The sequence below is a fragment of the Lepisosteus platostomus genome, chromosome 2, assembly GCF_059453375.1.
Source record: "Lepisosteus platostomus isolate fLepPlt1 chromosome 2, fLepPlt1.hap1, whole genome shotgun sequence".
Lineage (NCBI taxonomy): Eukaryota > Metazoa > Chordata > Actinopteri > Semionotiformes > Lepisosteidae > Lepisosteus > Lepisosteus platostomus.
Window position 1 is genome coordinate 54,208,477 of NC_142612.1, and position 24,599 is coordinate 54,233,075.

Consider the following 24,599-nt stretch of genomic DNA (forward strand, 5'->3'; position numbering starts at 1 on the left):
TTTAGTTTAAAAATAAGATGTTTTCATGAACTGAACACATTTCCACACATGAATCTCCTGCCCAATTGCAATGTAAGTCCACCTTTAATTTTATGCAGCAGTTAAGACACACAGACTGAACGATAATTGCAAGACTCTTCTATTCCCTAAAAAATGCTACTTTTAAAGTGTTTTAAAATCATCTGAGGCTACAAGGAAACACTATAAGTAATAGTGGTAATGAATTAACACAAGCAACAGCAAGGTCCCTTGTTCTTGAATTGTCTTTAATGACAAATGTTTGAAAACAGCTTCTAAAGTTTTCCAGTTACACAAAGTACAAGAACCTTTATTTATATAACAGACAGAATCGGCTACAAGATTTGTATCCCTATAAGGGATTGTCTTTTGTAAAGACGTTTAATTCCTAATATTGCAAAACAGTGTTTCAAGCTGAAAATAGTTTTTATTTCTTATATGCAGGTGTTTATTCCAACAGAGATGAAGGTAAGAAAATAAATCAAACACAAGACTGAACATCCTTAGGTTGTAAAAAATATACTGTATTTCGAAGTGTGCATGTCCTAGTTGAGTTGTTTAATTTCAATATAGCCCTGTACTGTAGGTCCTGTGTGATGGAATTCTTGTATTTCAAGTAAGAACTGAAAACAGGATTTCTTTCACCTGAAGTGAGCAAAGACATCTCTGGAATTTTATCCTCTGAAGACAAACTTACTGTATCTCATATGAATGAGACATTGATGGTGTAATTTCTACATTATTGATGCACTAATGCTTTAAGGAAATTATGAATATAGACCGAAGTGAATGACAGTGCATAGGGCTGTAGTATCAGCTCTGTTTATGTATTTCCATTGTTTCAATAATGCCTGAATTGAAAAGAGCAACACATCTTCCTCAATATCTAATTCTAATTCAGAAACAATAGAACGATAGCAAGAACAAAAAGATCATACACTCTCCAGTCAGTCCCCGTGTTTCCTTAACTTCATGTTGACCTGTATTTTCTGTTTACTTTATGAACTTCATTGGAGCTTCAGTTCTGTGAAAATGGAACATGTTTTCTTCTTTCCTGAAGCAGGACGAAACTGCAGTGATTTTTTGCTTGTCAGACCTGAAATATTGGTAGGAAAGAGCTGCAAAGGTTCTTATACAAATATACACATTTATGTCCTTGATACACATTTAGAAAAGAGAAATGAAGTTAACAACTTTTCACAAAAGTGTGTTGAGAAAATAGTGACATACAAATTAAATAATTTTTTTCTGTAAAGTATTGTAAATTTGTGGTTTAAGAAAATTTGTCATTCAATTGTGGTTATATAGATACCAAGATTCTTCTTTCCCGTGCAGTATGTGCTGTTTTTAATTAAAGATATGTTAAAACATCAAAGTAGATTTTTTTAGTTGTTTAGCTGAAATATAAGAACATAAAGTTCGATACATGAGCTGAAATGTGTACCAGTGAATTTGTATTCACTAGTACTAAGATTATAATAGAATAATTTTTTGCCATTAAATCAGAATTGATAATTTACGAATATAAAAGACAGAGAAATAAGGTTTATAACTTCATCATCATCATTATCATCAGTGATTTGTGATAAAAATATTTTTAGATCCCATTTTAAACAACTGGTTTAGTTTTTAGAACAAAACACATTTGTGATCTCTGTGGCTTTTATAGCTATTCTAACAACACCAGCATTCTAAACAAAATTATAAAGAATTAGTTATTTTTTAAAATCTTCCAGTGTCACTCCAGACTCCTGCATTCCCACTGTCCACTGTACTGGTCAGCACAGATCCTCTCCCGGTTTGTCCTCAGGCAGTGCAGCTGTGGTCCAGTCCTGCTGTCAGTGTCCGGTCCTGTGGGCAGTGCTGGGAGTCCTCTCTGTGCTGCTGCTCTGCAGTGTGGCTGCTGCTGTGAGGGGGAGAGGTTGGTACAGTCCTGGGGTCACTCTGTGAGCAGTGAGGTGGTACAGTCCTGGGGTCACTCTGAGAGGAGAGTTGGTACAGTCCTGGTGTCACAGTCCTGCAGAGAGACTGGAGGGCAGCCTGTGCAGCAGAACTGATGGGGGTTCATCTGCTCCTCTGTTACAGGGGGGAGATCCCAGCTCCAGCAGCACCCTGAGACTCGGGTGCGAAAGGAGAGCGGAGAGGCTGTGGGGGCTGAAGGACATTATCAGGTGAGCAGTGGGGATCAGTCCTCACACACTGCCTGTGTCTCTGGGCTGCCAGGCTGAGTTGGGTCTGGGCTTGTAGATGATTAGACTGATGTATGCTCCTTGATTCTAAATTTATATCTTGTACATGTGTTTTTGTTATATTTACATAACATGCTCTTAAATGAATGCATGTCGTGTTTAATTTAAAAAACTTATTTTCAGAAAAGTAACTTTATTTCATATGTAATGTCATGTTTATAATATAGCCATATAGTGATACTTTTCTGTCAGCTACAATGTAATATTTCTACTTCAACTGCCTTCAATTGCCTGATTTATTAACTATTTGCCGGATTGATTGATTGATCAGTGCATTAGCCCATCTCCCTCAGTGCTCTATCAGCCTCTGTGTGACAGCAGCAGTGACCTCTGATCTCTATTGCAGGAGCTCTCTCACAGTGACACTGCAGTGTATGAGGTCTTTGGGACTCAGCATCAGCACAGGACACAGTAGAGCAGAGCTGCCACTCTGGAACTACACAGCAGGAGGACACAGCTGGAGGACTCATCTTTTATGAGAGGACTGGAGTGTTTTTAACAGTGGACATTAAACACCCAGTTATCAACCATGACACTTTCTCCTCTCATCTGTGACTCAAACCTCTGTATCTGTGCTTTTCTCAAGACAGCCTTTAGTGTAGACAGGAGAAGTGATTCAAACTGTATGTAGACCCTGTTTCAGGGACTGGATTGAATTTGTGTTTCAGATTTCACAAGGTCATGGTCAAAGTGTTCCAATAAAATCTGATCAAATACTTGTGTATCTGCAACATTTTCCGCTTCACTTAATCATTATTTGAATGCGAAGGGATTGCAGCTACTAACAGACGCGTTACCTGAAATGTCACATATTGAAAGAAAATAAAACTCTTTTGTAGGAGAGTGTCTGATAGTTTGTCTTTCCAGTATGTGTCTGCTCACCATAAAGATATCACATATCGAGAGGAAGGAAGAAATGTCTGTGAGATCATTTACATCTTATAGACAATGTAGGGAAGCAATTAAAGAGGCAACCCAAAACTTATGATATATAGTTAACAGTGTACAATTGAAATCAAGGGATGTTATGTTAATATTGTATAAAACACCAGTTAGGGGTCATTCAGTATAGTGTTCAATTTTTGGACGCCAAGTAATTGAAATAACATTGCTGCTCTGGAATCAGTCCAGAGAAGAGCAGCAGATCCTCTCCTGGGCTCAGAAGAATGTGTCATCCTGACAGGCTGAAGGATCTGGATCCTTTTAGTTTTGAACAGAGGGGATTATGAGGGAGAGGCAGGGATTCCTGGTCTGGTAGGATTCTTCAAGCACACCCAAAAGAACAGAACTATTCATTTATACCAGAGGTATCAGCTCAGTTCGTTGAGGGCCTGGTGTCTGGTGGTTTTTGTTTCAACCTGAGTAGTCCACTAAGCAATTAACCTAATACAGTAAAAGTGCAGTTATAAAACAGTTATATTTATAAAGCAGTTATATTTTTGTTATAAAACATCTTCACACCTGGTTATATTAGAATGTTAATGAAATAATTACAGCAGTCATGTAACAGAACTTAAATGAAACAAAAACTTGAAGACTCAAGGTCATCCAGATGCTCAGTTCCTGATACATGCTTTATACTTGGAGATCCATTTGTACAGATCTGAGTGTCCGTCAGTGGGAGAAATGCTTTATTATAGGGTAACTCCAATGGAGATGTTCTGATCTGAACAAGAGCAGAGCCTGTGTGCTCACTGCCAGAGCAGAAGAGTGTCGGACACAGTGTGTTTAAACTTCCTCTGCTGGTTTCACAGAAAGGTGGTTTCTACTGCAGGCGGAGTCAGTACCGATCAGCATCGAGAGGAGTGATCTCTTGACACATTGAAAGCAGACGTTATTCAGAGAAGATGAAAAACGGTCTTTGCCTCGCACGTGAGTATGGGGAGAATATCTTTTATTGGGCTTTGCTGTTTTCTGATGCTGAGAGAGACCTGCCATACACAGCAGGCGGTGCTATTTCTGCTCCTTAGATAAATGCCTGAAGATGTTGTGGAAGGAAAAAGCAGGGTGTTACTGAAGGTTTTGTAAAACAAGTAGTTTAGAGAGTTAGGTGTTTAACAATTTTTAAAAGACGGCAAATCCTCAAATCCATTTTTACATTTCATTCCTCATCTCCAGATGTATAAATATAATCTTTGGCATTAAAAAAAAGTTTTGTTTGACAAGTTGGAAAATGAAATGATTTGATTTTGGTTGCAGGTTTGTTTTTCTGCAGCCTGTTTGTTAACTGTTTATCACTGACTCCTCACACTGGGGAGACTGTGACTCTCCAGTGTCCTTTCAAAGGGATTCACACCTACTGGTACAGACAGCAGCCAGACCAGTCCCCACTGGTCATACTGCAGACTGTGAGACCCAAATATCAAGCGGCCAACTACTACAACGGGTTAGGGACGCGACATTCACTTGGACCAGACAGCAGCTTGTTGATCCATAACGTTTCCCATGAGGACTCAGGAATGTACTACTGTGCTAGGAGAGAGAATGATGCTCAGAACGACGCTCTTGTGTTCAGCAATGGAACCACACTGAGGATCAATAGTAAGATAAGATAACTCTCTTACTTCAAAATGACACTGGACTTTAATCAGTTAGGGCTCATATTTACTGTATGAGTAATTACAACTAAACTTAAAAAGCTTTCTGCATTAATAATGTAAAATAAGAGACAATTCATAATTCAAAATAAAAACATGGTTGTGAATTTTTCCAGACTTAAAAAAAAAAGCAGAATTCATTGTGCTCTGATGGTAGTAAGATTTTTAAAAAAAAATTTCAATTGTGTTACAGGAGGACTCACTCTGACAATCAATGTTACTGGTAAGCTCATTCACTCCTTTCTCACTTACACTGTACTTTACCAATTTGCTTACTATTGTATATAAAAATCCTAGTTAGAAATCATTTTTAACAGAAAAAATAAGTAGCATTTTTAAATCCAAATGACTGAGTTTATTTCCAAACATTTACATTTCTTTAAATAAATATGCTTATTTTCCTTTGATATTGTTCTAAATGTCTGGACAAATGGGTTATCCAAGATTTCTGAAGACTGCATCCTTCCTGTAGTTTTAAAAGATTCTGTCTTCTCTTCAGGTCCTGACAAAACTGATCAAAATAAAGGTAAAAGTGTTGTTTTCTTCAGTACTCCAGTTATATATACAGAACAATTAGTAAATAACTATTTTCTTATTTTACTGAATTTTCCTCAATGATAAAAACGACTAAGTACTTACTTTTTCACTTTTTGATGTCAGATGTATTCAAGCACACCAGTATAGGCTGGCAGGCTATAGATCCTGGTTTCAAAATCTTTTCAAACAGCCTTCATTATAATTAATTTCAGAGCAGATCTGTAAACAAAAGTTCTGTTCTTTGCTGTTAGAGTCTAAGAGTCTTCTATATCTCTAAGAATTCAGAACATCCCCAAATCTAGCAAAACCTTTAATACATAAAGAAAGATCATTTGTTATGCAAGTTGAACAATCAAAAGCAGATGTATTTGATGGAAATAGGATGAAAGTTTTAAACAAATAATTCTTCTTAGAATATGAATACTTTCATGTCTGGTATGTATGTGCATAAGACAGTCCTGAAAAGACAATCTTATGCCTTCAAGAAGAACGTGTTAAAAAAACCACTTACACTGTTCAACAACAGGTAACAAGATCACTACAGCTGATACAGTATATCTTAAAATGAAGGGTTTCTCTCTGACCCTTGAAACAGCCTCAGAATACTGATACGTGGTGATATCACTATGCCCACTTAAGTAATCTTAATTCAATTAATCTTTATTAAATTAAGGCCCAGGAAACATTAAATTTACTGAAATTTAAGTAAAAGTCAGAAGTGAACAAAACGCTACACAGATTAAAAAGATATAAAAATATAAAGTCTCTCATTAAAGACATAAAATAAATTGATTTAAAGTAAGTATTATGTGGTTGTGAATGTAATTTCTAAAAAGATTATCTAGATTTCTTATTCTTTCACCTTCCCACTGTTGTAACAGAAGAAATAAGGTTCTTGATCCCGAGATGAAGTGAAACAGATGAGTTTATTGCATGCAAGGAACAATAAAGCCGAAGTCTTGTTTCCCGCAAGAAACAACAAAACCGAAGTATTGTTCAACGTACTGTTACAAACTTTTGGGTTATATAGTGTTTTCTTCTCCGTTTCTGACGTCACTCGGTATGATGGTAAAGAGGGGGGTTCATGGTATTTGGCCAGTTTACGATGTTCTGGGCAAATGGTCAGTTTTAACATTACACCCAGGGGGGTTCCTAGCTGGCATCTGCAATCCTTATCAGTTAACCCCCTTTCCTGCCATAAACCCCTGCTTGTGACTTGGAAGTCTAAACCCCCTACAGAAAAGATTAAATTCAAACCCCCGTCTTCACATCTTTCTTCATTCCCCCCTTATAAAATATGGCATACGTCAGTGTAGCCTATTTTTATACATACAATGTCAGGGCAGATCTTTCCTTTCTTGGCGAACAGGTATGTATTGCCATGACATTGTACGTTCCACGGTTATGGCAAGATGTGATACATGTTTTTGTGCACGTGATGATTACAATTATACATATAAACAATACTACTCCTACAGATAAACACTATAAAAAGGTTCCACCCCAGGCCCCAAACACAGACTTTACCCAAGGCCCAATTCCCCAATTTTCAGTACAATAGTCCTGATATTTCTGTCCCTCATTGTAAATGTGTTGGGCCAGATCTGAGATGTGCTCAGAATTATCAGGAATATATGTGCAGCATTCAGTGCCAATTACTGCACAAGTTCCTCCTTGGGCCGCCAGTACATAATCTAAAGCTAGTCGGTTCTGCATGGCCACTGTTCTGAGGGCTACCATCTCATCATTAACAGCCTTCAGACTAGATGAGGTAGAATTTGCTAATTCTTCTAAAGTCGAAGCCATTTGAATTAACTCTCGACTCAGAAAGTTCATGCCGGCTTGTGGAAATATTATACCTAAATAATATTCCCAATCAGCCAATTTTCTTTGTGGTCTGTGGTTAGGTCCGAAGGGGGTGTGGGTTTGAACACGGATATGAGGAACCACATATCCTAAATAACATGAGCCAGACCACTGGGCTGGCAACCATGGGTAGGCTCGTTTTCCACAAATGAAATATGTTCCGTTTGGCGCTCCCCATGCCTCTGAAAATAAGAAACTTATACCGAATTGTGGGGTGTGCCGATCCCATCCTGGAATTTGGAAGGTAGAGGTGGATATATTTGCAGAGATGGTAAGGTTGCAACGACTCCATCCAACCAAGTGCAGACCATTAGTGTGCTGAAAACATATGTTTCCCTCACGTTCCTTATTTAGAGTCAGGTATGGTGGTGTATGGCTTCTGTTATATTTAGGAGCGTAAGAGCCTGTGAAACTCGTGGGCTCTAAGCTTCGCTCCTGTAGATATTGTAATGTTGTGCAGGTTAAAGTCGTGTTATGGCAACCCCCATAGTTTGTCATATTAAAATCTCCTAAATTATCCCTCCAAATGATCATGCCTATGACTTCCTCGAGACGCCAAGGAATGGCTCCCATAGGAAGTCCTCCCTGTACATATTTGGGTAATGCTGCACACACCCAGCAGGCACTTTGGTTGGTTTTCTTAGCTGTCAGATAGGAGAGGCCTAAAAAGGAATTAATTCCATGTTCTCCTTTGTGGGAGAGATGATCATTAATCCCTGCGGAACATAGTTCTACAGCAACAATTATCATTATTGACAGAAATGATTTCATTCTGAGTCTGTAAATGGGGATGAGGCTCGTCGGCAGTGTGGCGCGTGGATCCAGCGATCTTTTCCTTCCACTCGAACCGCAGACTCGGTTGTCAACAGGATCTGGATCCCACCTGGGCTGGAGAACCTGTGAAGGAAATTTCCTGATCCACACCCACTCTCCTGGGATGAGGTTGTGCCCTCCTTCAGGTGGTGGTCCCCACGCCTCCAGGACCTGCTCGCGGGCTCCTTGGGTGGCCTCTGTCAGCTACTTGCAATAATACAAAGGAATGGTTGATCCCTCTGAGGAAACCCCAGTCTCAGCACCTGTAAGAGAACTTGTTTCAAATTATTAAAGGCGGCTTTTGCTGCAGGAACCAAGGCAATCTTGTCCTTGTACTGCACTCCCCCCTTAAGCAGATCTGTTAAGAGTTGTGCTCACCCTGTAAAAAACATTGCACCCAGGCCCTGTTAAAATTCCACAATGCTAGACACAAAAGGGCCTTATCATAACTGCTTCTATTAGACACTCTAAAGCTGAAGCAACTCAGACTTGTGGGTTTCCTCGTCAGGGGAAGCACTCAGAATACCATCAACATACTGAGTGATCACAGCCAGTTGAAGCCACGTGATACCCTGTTCTGCATAGTCATTCTTTGTAATGCATAATATTTCAACCCAATAGATCTGGGATCAAACCACCCATTAAAATCTGGTACTCGGCAAGTAAAACTTGCTGTCCCAATACTCCTGTGGCCTCCTGCCATCTTCCCATATACATTGCTCTATAGTACACTGTTGAACAGAGGAGTGAAACAAGCAGGACAGTAGTGCTCCAGTATCCCCTACAGAAAAACCAACACTCCATTAACAGTACATTTTTATCCACTGGACTGGGACAGACTTAGGGAGGCTACAAGGGATTTACAGGATCTAATCGTTAGGTAAACAGATTTTCTCACAAGACGTTATTCTCCCCAGTCTCGATTCTAAACCTACAGCGTTTCAGCATGTCTGGTTTCGAGACATTCGAATAAAACCAAATTGTTTCCACTATTGCAACTAATTGTATAAATTACAATTTATAATAATACAAAAACTGTTTAACTACTTTTACGTCCACCTGTACTGTACTTATACGTTTCAGACGCTCTTATATTTTCCAATCTCCTTAAGTTGATTTTCGTCAAGTCTCTGTAGTTACGTCTCTAGCCAGTCCCGCTGGCTAAACACACTCACACCGTCATTTAGTAGACCAAAACTCACAGTTGCACACATACATGCCGGCACACAAATTCATAAAACACACATATACATCGAGAATATATTTTTCTCTTCGTAATACAATGTGCTGTATTCTTGTTTTACTCCTACATGAATCATTTTAATTCCTGAAGCGCACTCCAGGTTCGCTGCATTTCTAATTTCGGGTGCGGTACTTTAGCCCACCGGTCAATATCTTACGGTTTTGGATTTGATCGTATGGGGGAAATCAGGGAAGGTAGGTGCGATTGCAGACCCCCTCGACGGGGTGCGAGACAGTGTTAGAGTGGCGCTGTCATCAACGGCACCAGCCCCTGCTACATCAAGTCCTTTCCCACTTCGAGTGAGAGTACAGACCTGCGGGCGCCCTCCCTCTAACAGGGGAGACCCTGATCCGTCTTTATCATACTCATACCAAGTGTTATCCCAATCAGACCCCTCTTCTCCATATGGCCACTGAGGGAATTGATCCCAATTATTTTCGTTTCCTGCCTGTTTGTTCCCCTGTGGGAGAGCAGGATATAACTTAGTCGCCGGCTGTAGCACATTAACCAGTGCAGCGTGACCAGGAGTTAATTCCTAATTCGTTTCTCATTCTCCTGTACTGCCTCTTTTAGCTTTTTTTTTCCGTATACTCTTTCGTAGCGAGTAAAGTATATCTTCTTCCGGGTATTTATTTTCCCCGTAAACACACTTTTAAGTCACATCCCAATTTCTTTCTTTTTCGTCATGTATCTGCCACCACTGGTGCCGGCCGTGCACCAGGGTGGGAGCTACATGCTTGTGCTTTTGCCAATCAATACTCATATATGCTTTCTTTACAGGCGTCTTCGCCCCAAATTCCCTCTGACAAACTCAGCTTTTTCCATATTTTTCTCCTTCTTTTCCGTCAACTTACACTTTTCCGATATTTAAACGGACCCTTCCACCACTTTCTCAAACCATCAGTTAGCGCACATGTTCGGTCTCTTTAAGATTTACTTTTGTCGTGTGTGAGGTAACAGCTCATTCAGTAGGGGGATGCTTTCACTTGAAAAACCTGTGCATTCCTGCACTCATTCAGCCAAGGGCGTCTGTTACCTCAGGATCTAAATGCCTCTCCGAGACTTTAGAGAGGACTTACACCGCACTGTTCACAGGTAAGAAACGAGACCTCGAAAACCCCCTTTCTTGATCAGTAATTCACCATCCCCAGAACGCCAGCATCGCTGCTTTTGCCCCGGGGTGGACTTACGCACTGAGCTCAATCAGGGCGATTCTCGGGTCCCCCAAATCCTGCCACTTAATGCCCCGCTCCCCACTATGAGGTGCGCCCATGCCAGTGTCGCGCGTGTGTATATGTATTTCACAAACAAGGAAAACACCAAAAACATACATACATATATCTCCTCCACTCCTGCTTCCTTTAAAACAAAAAAAAACCACGCCACGCCAATCTGTGCACGATCAAGGCGTAGCTAATCTCAGGACCCCGGGCGTAATTAAAGCCCACACCAATCCTGGATTATACGTGCATTTAATGCACCACTCAGCTCCAGAACCCCGGGCGCAATTAAGGCCCACACCGATCCCGAGCCACAGAACTCCGGGTGCAATTAAGACCCACACCAGTTCTGACCTTCAGAACTCCGGGTGCAACTAAGACCCACACCAGTCCTGAACTACGTGCATTTAATGCACCACTTGCTCTAGAACCCCGGGCGCAATTAAGGCCCACACCGATTCAGAGCCTCAGAACTCCGGGTGCAATTAAGACCCAAACCAGTTCTGAGCTTCAGAACTCCGGGTGCAATTAAGACCCACACCAGTCCTGACTTCACGGTAAGGGTCCAAAACCCGTTCAAAACTCCACGCGCAATTAAGGCATACACCAGCTTCGAACGCCTGTACACAATACCGCGGAACCCCTGCCAGACCAAATTCTGGGCTTACAGCAAACAACCCATTACATACACCGGTGCCTTCCCCGGGCCAGAGGAATTCAGAAACTCACGTTTACTCCGTCATCTCGGGCGATTCTCGCAGGGAGCAGAGATTTCCCAATCGGTCAGAGAGAGTCGGGACTTTTAAATAAAAGAGGAGTCCTTACCTCTTAGTTATGTGCGCGCTGACCGTCTCTCCTGCCGATGGGAAGTTCTGCGCCTTCTGGAGCATCCGCCGACTACGCCAAATTTGTTGTAACAGAAGAAATAAGGTTCTTGATCCCGAGATGAAGTGAAACAGATGAGTTTATTGCATGCAAGGAACAATAAAGCCGAAGTCTTGTTTCCCGCAAGAAACAACAAAACCGAAGTATTGTTCAACGTACTGTTACAAACTTTTGGGTTATATAGTGTTTTCTTCTCCGTTTCTGACGTCACTCGGTATGATGGTAAAGAGGGGGGTTCATGGTATTTGGCCAGTTTACGATGTTCTGGGCAAATGGTCAGTTTTAACATTACACCCAGGGGGGTTCCTAGCTGGCATCTGCAATCCTTATCAGTTAACCCCCTTTCCTGCCATAAACCCCTGCTTGTGACTTGGAAGTCTAAACCCCCTACAGAAAAGATTAAATTCAAACCCCCGTCTTCACATCTTTCTTCACCACCTTCCCTGCTGCTCCAATTTTTTTCTTGTGCCTAATTAACAGTCTAAATTTTTGATTTTATGTTCAAAATCTCTAGCTCTCAGTAAATCAGTTTCCTGACCATCTGAGAGAGAAGACACTAATGGTTGTGTTTGACAGGACGTAGGATTCAATGTGTTTTTTTTGTTATAAATAAACTATTATTTTTGTAAGTTAATTTGGGCATTTTAAACCCACTGGTCTTTGCTATACAGCCTACTCTATCTTTGATTTTTGAAAGAAAAATGTTAAAATCTTTAAATCTAGTACCAAAAATATTTTTTAAATTAAATTATTGTGAAAATATTCATTCTCAGATGGATAAAACCTCTGTTATTTGTCTCAGATGACTGGTAGATTATCTTTCTATCCCTCATTCTGTTTGTCTAAAATCATCCGATGTCTCTTCAGTATCTCCCATTCTTACTGTCCACTGTACTGGTCAGCACAGATCCTGTCCATGTCTGTCCTCAGGCAGTGCAGCTGTGGTCCAGCCCTGCTGTCAGTGTCCAGTCCTGTGGGCAGTAATGGGAGTCCTCTCTGTGCTCCTGATCTGCAGTGTGGCTGCTGCTGTGAGGGGGAGAGGTGGTACAGTCCTTGAGTCACTCTGTGAGGGGAGAGGTGGTACAGTCCTGATGTCACTCAGCCTCAGCAGGATGAACTGGTAGTTTAGCACTGTTTCCACTCCCAGGTGTTGCATAGTCTTGCCCCACACCACCTTGTGAATGGGCAGCTCCAGAACGCGTGCTCCTGTGTCTCCTCGATGAAACACGTGTCCCGGGGGCAATGTGGATTCCTGATGATTGGGTGCATGTAAAGGACCTCTCTGGTCGCCAGCCTCTGGTGCACGGCCATCCATCAGGTCCTTTAGTTTGTTGTCCAGTTCCATTGACAGCGTCCTTTTCCAGTTTTCTCTGGGAACCCACAGCGTTTCTCCAGTGACCTGTTGCTCTTTCACCTCTTTGTACAGGGCCCTGGGGTTGGTGCAGAGCTCTGGCTGTCTCGTAGCCTCGTACCTCTGGCTCCAGTTGACAGCATGGGTGTAGGTCTCTGGTTGCTTTTCTGCTTTTGGTCCAGTGTTTGACCACTGGATCGGGGGCCTCATTAGGATGGAGAACCATAGCCTGACAAACTACAGGTACTTGAGGCTTATCGAGTCCTGCAGCTCCTGACAGAGGTTGCATCAGCAGATGCGGTTGAGGGGCAATGTGGCATGTCTCTCCCCCCTTCCTCAACCGCCTGACACATCCTGTTTCTCAGTACTCAGTACATCTACCTCTCCAGATGGACTTGAGGACCATTCCATGCAGCACTCATCTGAATATGGCCTGCAGTGGGTACGCACGACCAGGTAAACCAAAAAAGGCAGGGTGTCTGCTTTCAACACCATGAGAGACAGCAGCCATGTTTTCCACAGACCCAGCTTCTCATTCACCTTGGTGATCTTCTCAGCCCAGTTTGTGGTGTCGATGTCCTGGTTCTGGAAAAACACCCTCTTCAGACCTTCTCGAGACTTTCTGGCATCATGATCCTGAAACTCCAGGGTCTGAAGAACTTGACCTTCCTCTTTCGACAGCTGAGCTTTGAGCCCGTAGCCCTGGATCATCTGCAGCTCTCTCTGCAATCCGCTGTATGAGCTCAGGAACAGTGTCAGGTCGTCTGCGTACTGGGAGATCTTGAGGGTTTCCCCTGTGTCTCTCAGTATCGCCTGGCCCTCGATGACTGGGTTCTGTCTCACTGCCTCTGCCAAGTTTCTCTAAGTTGTTTCCATGTCTTTGGGAAACACCACGTAAAGCCACCCACCAGGGGAAACTGAGCAGCATAGAAGGTACATTGATGGTGAGAACCACATGTCTGTTTATCGTGCAGCAGCTGGCCAGGTCAGTGAGCATTTTCTTCCGTTCCAAGGGTTCCGTCAGAACGTAGATGTTAATCACTCTCAGCTTCTGGCCTCTCCAGTCGATGTCTGCGACCACCACACCACGGAGAACGTGACGCTCAGCTTCATGTCTCGATGTCCCAGGAAGATTCCCACTCCAGAAAAGGGTAGTCCTCCTACACTCCAGCCTACACTCCCGCCTGTCACCTGCATCCCACAGGTGGAGTTCCTGTAAGAAACATACTGAGAACCGCACGGAGGCCAAGTAGTAAAAAACGTCTTGTCTTTTCACTCTGTCTCTTAGCCCCCTGACATTAGTACAGATGAATGTTAATTTCACTGGCATGGTGGAGTTGTAAAAGGCTTTGCCAGTATTGCTTATAGCTTACCCGGACAGGAGTGATAGATTAAAGTCTTGGACTTGCCTTAAATGTAACGTTTGGAGACAGGGAGGAGCATACTGTGCTCCCTCCTGCTCTTGCCGGGGAGTAGAAAGGGACGTCTCTGGCTGGGCCTACTCCTCCCTCCATTTTGTTCTCACAGGGGGTCTCACAGTCCTCACCATCTGAGTTGAGTGGGCTATCGGCAGCTCTCTCGGGGAGGCTTTTCAACCCTTTGATCCTCTATGGCTCCTCGTCTCCTTTTTTCTGAGCCCAAGAGGAGGGTGCCTTTATCTCCTGCAGGACCTTAATATGGTTCTCTTTCAGGGGCATTTTCTTTTTCCCCTCGGACGGTGGGTCTGCGCTGCTCTGCCTGATAAGCCACAAAATGTCTTTGTTATTTTAATGTCAACAAGCCAGTTCTATTGATGCTTCACTTTTATTCACACAGTGCGCTGACAATTAATTCAGGGCGACTTACAATTATCAACACATAGTTAGACTTAATAGCTACAACAGCCTCCATCCTGTATTTGCAGGTCTCAAGCCAGAAGTTTTAGAACAAAGTTGCTTTTTTTAAACAAGCAATAACCACTGAGCAGGCCTTCTACCTGCGGTTTCCACCAGTCTGCTTCTCTCTTCAGTCACACAGCAGCGTGGTGTGGTTTCTCCTGCTGCCTGTTCCTTCACCGTGTGGCTATTTGTGAGCTGCTGATAGAGAGTCTGCACTGGGCCTCAGCAGGGCAGCTGAGCAGAGTGAACAGAGAGGAAGCTGCTGGCTGTCACAGTCTTGCGGTCACTCTGTGAGCAGAGAGGTGGTACAGTCCTGGGGTCACTCTGTAAGGGGAGAGGTGGTACAGTCCTGGGGTCACTCTGTGTGGGGAGAGGTGGTACAGTCCTGGGGTCACAGTCCTGCAGAGAGACAGGAGGGCAGGCTGTGCAGCAGGCCTGATTGGGGTTCATCTGCTCCTCTGTTATAGGGGGGAGATCCCAGCTCAGCAGCACTCTGAGACTCGGGTGCGAAAGGAGAGCAGAGAGGCTGTGGGGGCTGAAGGACACTATCAGGTGAGCAGTAGGGATCAGTTCTCACACACTGCCTGTGTCTCAGGGCTGCCAGGCTGAGTGGGGTCTGGGCTTGCAGATGATTAGTCTGATGGAAATTCCTTCATTTTAAATTTATATCTTGTACATGTGTTTTTGTTAGATTCGAATAACATGTTCTTAAATGAATGCATGTCGTGTTTAATTTAAAAACTTATTTTCAGAAAAGTAACTTTATTTCATATGTAATGTCATGTTTCTACTACTTTTATAATATCGCCTTATAGTGATATTATACTGTTCTTTAAGACAGAGATTAGCATTTTTACACAATGAAATCAGTTTAATAGCTTTATTACTTGCTTGCTTGATGAATCAGTGTGTTAGCCCATCGCCCTCAGTGTCCTCTCAGCCTCTGTGTGACAGTGACCTCTGACCTGTGGTACAGGAGCTCTCTCACAGGGACACTGCAGTGTATGAGGTCTGTGGGACTCAGCATCAGCACAGGACACAGTAGAGCAGAGCTGCCCTCTGGAGCGTCACAGCAGGAGGACACAGCTGGAAGAAGAGAAGAAGAGACAGAAACACAGAGGAGATGGTCTTGCTGTGTAGCACAAGACAGATTCAAGTCACTGTGTTTTATTTTTCCTTTGTTGTATGCATGCTCTTAAACATTCATCATTAAGAATCTACCATATTTCCTTTTTTAACAAACTTATTTCCAAATGTGGCCATCATCTCTCTGTCAGAAGAACTAACTTCTAAACACAGGAAATTGTACAACCTGGCCACAGCCTTACTCTCTGGCCTGCGGTTCCATACAGAAGAGGACTCAGTGTGTGATACACATCCCCTTTCTGCTGCCAGTGTTTGTGCTGTTCCTACAATGATCAATACAGAGCTCCATCAGTGTGTAATCAGTGTCTAATCTCCAGCAAACTAATCCTGCACTGGACTGGTATCTTTCACACCACACTGCTACAGGAGACTTGGCTGCTCTACAGCAATCCAGAACTCTACAATCCCTCTGAAAGTCAACGCAGGGGGTTCAGAGTCTCCCACAACAGCACAGGACACACAGGAATCAGAGGGGAAGTGTGAGGCTGAGTGAATACGCAGAGGAGGGAGTCCTCAGGCGGGAAAGATTTGGACTGAGCGGACTATGTGATCCTTGTGACTGGTACTGTGTGTACCCATCAGGCACTGGGGTCTATGCTGAACTCTGGGAACTGGCTGTCTCTTGTCTCCCAGCTTTTATTTCTGCATTGCACTTGTGTTCAAGTCCCCTCCTGTCTTTTACACAGTTCACAACAATGGAAAATGTGTCTGTGTTCCATGTAATTTCAATATCGGTCTTCTCATCACATCTCTCAGCAATATAAAGAATTTGACTTTAAAACTTTAGAAAGGCTCAGCCTTGTACTTTTTTCATGTTAGTAATAAATACTGTACCCTCAATGTAGTTTGGTTTTGTTTCATTCATTTAAAGAGTTGCAACGAGAAGTTGCACAGAGAACAGCAATGAACCTCAGTCCACGCTGCAGCTTTCCAAGATAAAATAAAAATACGGCTGGATTTAAAATCAAAACATAAGGTCGAGTATTTAGTGCTCTCCTCCTGTTCCTGATCAAAAAGGTGAAAAAAATGAAAATATTGCTCAAGAAAAACTGTAGGCTTTAACATTTGATATGATTCACCCATCATGAAGAGGCCAGATCTCACAATGTCTGTGTGGTCAGAGTGAAGGCTGCTCTGTGACGAAGAGCTGTTGATCTTCCCCTCTGTCGCTCCTGAGGTGAGGTGATATCAGTAGCCCAGTACTGATCTCTGCTGAGGGAGAGAACCTGCTTATCGGCTGAACAGCTATACAGTAATTATTCACATAGAGAGTCACTACAGGAGCAATGGAAAGTCTAAAGAGTTTGGGTCTGACGTTAGTGTGTGAGTAGTAATTCATAATTATAAACAATAATTAATCATTAAAATAAATAATTTTAAAGAATGTATCAATCATTATGAATACAATCTTAATGAACATCAAAATGTTCAAGAATAAAGACTTTTAAGAGTGTATTAATGGAACACAAGAGCTGACAATAATAATTACTCTATCTAAATAAAAATATTGTATTTCTAAATTAAAAAAAAAGAATTTTGCCTTTCCAATCTCTTTTAAATGACTATTTGTTTTAGATCCGCTGTTCTGCTGTCTCCCAGTCATCTCTTTGTCAATGAGAAGAGTGAACAATTTACAATTCGTGCGCGCGAAATAATGAAATCAATCCCTCATTTTCTTTAATTTGTGCGCACTGATTTGAGCCATCAAACACAGTAAACTTTTTGTAAAGATTTTCTGTCAAATATAGTATATAGATATACTGTAGCATAAACCTATATTCTATTAAATTTAATTTTAATTATAATTATTAAATTTTATTTCTATATGCATTGTCTTCAATAAATGTGAAATCCCACACAACTCCAACAATTAGTCTTATTTGCTTCATATTAAAAACATTTAGTGATGTTATGACCTCTTACAAAGGTTTAAAAATAGGAATCTGGTGTAAAAGAAATTCAAAACAATTTATCCAGTTGGTTATTACAAAATTATAGTACTGCCCACAGCTCAATGCGATATGTTGAATGTAATCCTTATTTAGGATTAATTTCAATACTCACAGATCACTCTGCACTAAAACACACACTCACTGGCACAAGAACACAAATATGTGATTTTGTAGGTTTATTTTGCCGACGTCATTAATCATTTTGCAAATGGTTTAAAAGTGCTGTAAGGCTGAAATTTTTGGAATGTACTAAACTTTTAACAACGAATAAAATACACAAAAAAATAGTTGAGGTGGGTAGCTGTGTCAGCATGCGTAGGTTGCAAAGGAACAAGTAATAGGTTTATTCCATAGGTAATAGGTTTATTGAAAAGAGAAGAAAGAAAACACGTTTCGGTGGTGGAACCTTCTTCAGGTGTGAGGGCCTGAAGAAGGCTTCTTCACACCTGAAGAAGGCTCCACGGCTGAAACATTGTGTTTTCTTCCTTCTCTTTTCAGTATACAAAAAAATATACAGTTCAAATCAGTTTCCATCCTGTGCTTACCATACTGTAGGGGACAACTTAAAAACACTTCCTCCCTTAACAAAAGCTGTAAGATTTACTTGCCTGTGACTGCTGTCGTTTTATCTTACTGGAATAACAAGCAGAACTGCAGGGAGGCTGGCTTTATAATGAAATATTTTTGGTATATTAAAAAAAACATGGTATTTCTATGTAACAGAAAGCTGGACTTAAAATGTCAGTATGCATGTGGATTCGTTCTTTACTTCATTTTCAAAAATATTAAAATGCATTTTTAAAAGCTAATGAAGAAAATTGATTTTTTCTAGACAATAAAAAATAATTATTGTTGATTTTAATTTTTCCCAGTGTGAATGTCCATCTATAAGTAAATATGTGAAATTCTAAGTCTAACTGGTCTGATTGTATCTCTTACCGCAACACCAAACAGGATTTCAAGAATGCTGACTCTCTACTGAAACATCATTCATTTTTCACTTTTTTTAAAAGACAAAATGTCTTCTCAAAGTAATACTAAGCTGCAATTATGTAAGTATGCATGTTAAAATTTTCATATATTCAGATTTTTAAGAATTATATTAAAAATGTTAACATTTTGTACCCTTAATTATTTTCAGAAGATCAGTGTCAGTGTCATGATTATTTTAAAAGAAAAAATGTCTTCTCAAAGTAATATTAAGCTGCAAATATGTAAGAATAGATGTTACTGTAAATGTTTCACTTATTCAGATTTTCAGAATTATATTGAATTATATTAAAAATGTAAACATTTTGTACCCTTAATTATTTTCAGAAATGAATTCAGTTCTGGGTGTTTTTCAATATTTCAGGTGTGCTTCTCCTCAGTCTGCAGGCTCACTGTCTGACAGGACGGTCAGTGAGTCCTGGACAGAATGTGTCTCTTGAATGTCCTCTCAGCACTGGAGAAGTTTACTGGTACAGACAGGACTCGGCAGAGCGCCTGCTGGCCATCCTGCGCTCCTTTGAGTCCACATCCACAACCCCTTTTTATTACAACGGGTTTGGAAAACATTACTCTCTAGAGACGAACAGCAGGTTGCTGATTCACAATGTCACAAGTCACGATTCTGGAATGTACTACTGTGCCAGAAAGGAGAAGGATATATTTGTGTTCAGCAACGGTACAAGACTGGATGTCACAAGTAAGTTGCTGTGTTGGCTCATACAGCTAGCAGAAGTTAGGAATTTGCTGAAAGTTTAAAACATGCCATAGCGTAGTAAAGATCTTTCTCTCTGTGCGCAGGATAAATCTATTCATCATGCCACCGTATCATCTCAATGGCGTTCGTGACACAGGCTGACATTTTAAGTTTTTAGCTTATTTTTTGTTATTTCAGCAAACTAACTGTAAACATTTTAAATTCTAATTGTAAAATTTCTTCTTGTCTTTATGTAGTCTTGTCACAGTTTTAGAAAGATGCCACTTATTATGAAAGATCAATCGCTGCACTGGCAAGCACTAGTGTATGCAAAATCTTTCCTACAGTATACTAAAGACCTTTATATAGTACCAACAGAATGATGACATGATCTAAATACAAAGAATACAAAAATAGAAATTAATTTTTAATATTTAAGTTCTCAGAAACAATACAAGAAGTCTAAACCATATCAAGTAATGTTGTAATTGAGTCACTTAAATATTTGGGGATTCATAAATATTTTTATTGCAGGAGAGAACATCAGTAATTCTCATTCAGGTATGATCTGTTCAACATTTCTGCACATTAATGGCTGAGATCGCTTGTGTGAAAAACAAGGATCCAAAAAAGAAATATATTTTTCATGGAAAGGGAAGAGAGTAGCTACAAACATCCCTAACTAAGGAGTAAAATTGTCTTTGTGTGTCAAATAGTTTTTTTATTTTAGTTGTTATTTATTTAGTCGATTTGTTTCCCCTGGATCATAAATATGTGATGCTGTATGTAGTTTCTATCTCAGCCCTCAGAATTTTATTGTATTAAATAAATTATATATTGTCCAATAAATGCTTGAGTCACAAGTTGATCACCTTCATATTTAAATATGGTTTTTATTGCAGGAGAGAACATAATTAATTCCTCTGCAGGTAAGAGTCGCTCTTTCAACATTGATCATAAAACATGGGAAAATTTCTATCCTAGAATCAGGACAGTTTATGACCAAGCTGTAATGGGGAAAAGATCTCTCAGAAGAAACTGTAAACTCTACTGCAGCTGTAGTAGAGGCAGCTAAACCCTCAACAACCCGGCAAACTACCTCGAAACCTGAAAGTTTTACAACGTACTGGAAAGTTTTACAATGTACGACAGACACAGAACACACGTTTCCTATGGCTTGTGCTCATCCATTCTTTACCTCAATTTGTGCTAATGCTGTATTTCTAAAGGTGGGTAAAGCACATAAAGTATTTAGTAATCTTCTAAAATCTCTGACGTGACTTCTGACCTTCTCTAGTCAATATTTTGACACACACTGTAGGAATGCCTGTTCCTGTTATGTGTCTGGATCTCACAGTAATCCTTCAATACTTCTTTCATAAGTTGTATTTTCTTCTATGTCGCTCAATTTAGCCCTCTGACTTCCTTTCGTCCTCCACCACCTCACAAGCTGAAGGGTGTTTTATGTGTGCTAGACATTGAAAACAAAAAGAATTACTGAGGTAAATGCTTCAGTCCAAGACAGCAGAATCCTTTACAACCTTATTCAGGTCTGTGCTTTGTCTCCCCTCCTGGGTAACACAGAGTCCTGCAGACTGAGCTCCTGGGTGTGGGCAGTGCTGGGAGTCCTCTCTGTGCTCCTAATCTGCAGTGTGGCTGCTGCTGTGAGGGGGAGAGGTGGGTACAGTCCTGGGGTCACTCTGTGAGGGGAGAGGTGGGTACAGTCCTGGGGTCACTCTTTTAGGTTGGCTGGGTGTGGAGTCAGGGGTTGTTTTATGGGCTCCTGGCTGTGGGCAGTCCTGGGAGTCCTCTCTGTGCACCTAATCTTCAGTGTGGATGCTGCTGTGAGGGGGAGGTTTTTTTTTGTTGTTTTATGGGACAGCAGGATTTGGGAATCAGTGTTGAGGGGAAATTAATCCTGAAGAGTACGCTTTATGAGTAATCTTTGTGTTATTAGGGAGCAAAACTGAGGATCCTATTGAGGTGAAAGAAAGTATAAGATAATAATTACAAAAGGTAAACAATATGCTTTATAAGCCATTTTAATACCAATAAGCCAGTTCTAGTGATGCCAAACTATTATTTACACAGTGAGCTGACAATTAATTCAGGGTGACTTACAATTATCAAAACATAGTAAGAATTAGTAGCTACAACAGCCTCCATCTTGTATTTTCAGGTCTCAAGACAGAAGTTTTAGAACAAAGCTGCTTTTTTAAAACGTGCAACAACTGCTGAGCAGGCTTTTACGTGCGGTTTACCACCAGCCTGCTGTTCTCTCCAGTTACACGGCAGCGCGGTGTGGTTTCTCCTGCTGCCTGTTCCTTCACCGTGTGGCTATTTGTGAGCTGCTGATAGAGCGTCAGCGCTGGGCCCCAGCAGGGCAGCTGAGCAGAGTGACCAGAGAGGAAGCTGCTGGCTGTCACAGTCCTGGGGTCAGTCTGTGAGGGGAGGGGTTTGTACAGTTCTGGGGTCACTCTGTGAGGGGAGAGGTGGTACAGTCCTGGGGTCACTATGTGAGGGGGAGAGGTGGTACAGTCCTTGGGTCACTATGTGAGGGGGAGAGGTGGTACAGTCCTGGGGTCACTCTGTGAGAGGAGAGGTGGTACAGTTCTGGGGTCACTCTGTGAGGGGAGAGGTGGTACAGTCCTGGGGTCACTATGTGAGGGGGAGAGGTGGTACAGTCCTGGGGTCACTCTGTGAGGGGAGAGGTGGTACAGTTCTGGGGTCACTCTGTGAGGGGAGAGGTGGTACAGTCCTGGGTCACTATGTGAGGGGAGAGGTGGTACAGTCTTGGGGTCACTCTGTGAGGGGAGAGGTGGTACAGTCCTGGGGTCACTCTGTGAGAGGAGAGGTGGTACAGTTCTGGGGTCACTCTGTGAGGGGAGAAGTGGTACAGTCCTGGGGTCACTCTGTGAGAGGAGAGGTGGTACAGTTCTGGGGTCACTCTGTAAGGGGAGAGGTGGTACAGTCCTGGGTCACTATGTGAGGGGAGAGGTGGTACAGTCCTGGGGTCACAGTCCTGCAGAGAGACAGGAGGGCAGGCTGTGCAGCAGGCCTGATGGGGGTTCATCTGCTCCTCTGTTATAGGGGGGAGATCCCAGCTCCAGCAGCACTCTGAGACTCGGGTGCGAAAGGAGAGCAGAGAGGCTGTGGGGGCTGAAGGACACTATCAGGTGAGCAGTAGGGATCAGTCCTCACACACTGCCTGTGTCTCAGGGCTCCCCTGGCTGAGTGGGAACTGGGCTTAGAGATGATAATATTGAATTCAGTTCCAATATAATATTTCCACTACTGTTTTAGTATGCCTTTAGTGCAAGCATCCATTTTAAAATGCTCTAAGACAGTGGACACCATCTCAAAATTTCTGTTCTATTAATTTGAGTAGTTGCCGGATTGATTGATTGATTGATTGCTTGATTGATCAGTGTGTTAGCACTTCCATTTCCCCTCAGTGCTCTATCAGCCCCTGTGTGACAGCAGCAGTGACCTCTGACCTGTGTTGCAGGAGCTCTCTCACAGGGACACTGCAGTGTATGAGGTCTGTGGGACTCAGCATCAGCACAGGACACAGTAGAGCAGAGCTGCCACTCTGGAGCTGCACAGCAGGAGGACACAGCTGGAAGAAGAGAAGAAGAGACAGAAGCACAGAGAAGTTGTAATGTTATCACTCAGATCAGCAATGAAAAAAGTCTTTGTATCACAGGATGGCAAATAGGAGCAGTTATTTTGGGTTTCATACCAAACACTGACCTCACAAGTGTATTTTACAATTTAATGTCTGATATTTTCCAGCTGGATATCTGCTGATTTAAGCTCCTCTGACCAGTTGGCAGTTTGCCTAGTTCTGGTACAGTGATGACCCAACACGATTGTGTACTGTATCCTGAGGTCAGCGTGAGCAGTCCCATCACATGAGGGCTTGTGTCATTTGTTGGTGCCCTGAACAGAAACGTTTGGTGATAGCAGCAGGGTGCAGGTTACATTGTGTGCTGAATGATACTGGTGCCACTGTTCACTTTCACACCTTGGTTAAGGTTGGGAAGTTCTTATGGTTGCTGACTTGAGCAGATTTTCAATGCTAGTTATTCTGGACCTAACTGCTGCAATTTGACAGCATCAATCAAGATAATCTTTAAAATCAACCAGGTCCTATTTCAGCTTAAATCTGATTTGTTTAATCGACAGCAATGTAATGGGATTAGTGACTTTATGACTTTTTAGGTATGTATGTATAGTGATGCCACTGGGATCTACAATATCTGTATCTTACAACCCTTATTATTTACTGTAGCATTTTTGTAATCTTCCTTTGTGCAGTTCAATTCATGGCGTTAATGTTCATTGTAATGCTTTAATGTATGCAACTTCTTTTATAAAAATGTAATTCTAAATGTATACTAATTAAACCTACAGTACTACTGATTCAGCCACTTGTATACTTTCATCATTTCTGACAGATAACATGGATGAAACTGAATGGCTCTGAATGTAACTACAGTATGACAATACTGTCCTGAAAGAGTACTTTTTTCATATGTTGGTGGCTGAACTTCTACAGCAATATGCTTTTACTGCTTTAGCGAATGTAAAACGTTCAAAATATTGTCTGAGACCATTACTACTGTACGTGTATTATTCACTCAATATTTAACTCCGTTTTGTGGTTGCGCTACATAAATCCGAGAAGGAATGTAAATGTGTATGCTACGTTAATTTTTATAGCTTTAAGAACACAGAACAACGCCCAGGTTTATTGGTATTGGTATTGGTTTATTGGTGTACTGTTTATTGGTACTGTACAGTACGACATGACGCAGCTTGATAACGGTTTTGGGACTGCAACATAAGGACTGGTTTTGTTTTCTAAGTAAATAGAGTTTAAGTAAATACTTAAATGTGGTCTCTTAACAGAACACTACTGCATTTCTATCCTTTCTGAATATTTATAAAATAAATGTTATAGATATAGCTCTGGCCATCTGTTCAGAATTTCTTTGTCATAGCCATAGTGTGCCAGAACGCTCACCACATATCACCTATTAGTGGGGAGGAGAGTAGTGTAATGAAGCCAATTCAAAGATGGGGATTATTAGGAGGCCATGACTGGTAAGGGCCAATGGGAAATTTGGCCAGGAGGCCAGGGAGACACCCCTACTCT

The 24,599-nt window shown here is 41.7% G+C and overlaps 1 protein-coding gene and 2 long non-coding RNA genes across 5 annotated transcripts; all 3 read left to right on the plus strand.

Moving 5' to 3' along the window:
* The first annotated feature begins 1,357 nt into the window (after positions 1–1,357).
* Positions 1,358–16,642, plus strand: LOC148676521 (uncharacterized). Of its 3 annotated transcripts, XR_015927136.1 has the most exons (3): positions 1,358–1,939; positions 2,104–2,189; positions 15,633–16,642. It is a non-coding gene; the product is annotated as an uncharacterized LOC148676521 (long non-coding RNA). The 3 variants fall into 3 exon arrangements; XR_015927130.1 differs by lacking the exon at positions 1,358–1,939 and having other exon boundaries at positions 1,957–2,189; XR_015927125.1 differs by lacking the exons at positions 1,358–1,939; positions 2,104–2,189 and adding an exon at positions 14,926–15,208.
* On the plus strand, positions 4,110–12,494 carry LOC148676522 (uncharacterized). Its single transcript, XR_015940910.1, has 5 exons — positions 4,110–4,139; positions 4,483–4,808; positions 5,058–5,087; positions 5,364–5,390; positions 12,359–12,494. It is a non-coding gene; the product is annotated as an uncharacterized LOC148676522 (long non-coding RNA).
* A 1,126-nt stretch (positions 16,643–17,768) lies between the features above and the next one.
* LOC148676523 (uncharacterized) lies at positions 17,769–23,867 on the plus strand. The gene is made up of 7 exons (XM_088608501.1): positions 17,769–18,806; positions 19,109–19,441; positions 19,973–19,999; positions 20,341–20,367; positions 21,023–21,115; positions 22,529–22,614; positions 22,947–23,867. The coding sequence occupies exons 1-7, from the start codon at positions 18,773–18,775 to the stop codon at positions 23,013–23,015; spliced, it is 669 nt and encodes a 222-aa protein (XP_088464627.1). The 5' UTR covers positions 17,769–18,772; the 3' UTR covers positions 23,016–23,867.
* Positions 23,868–24,599: the final 732 nt, after the last annotated feature.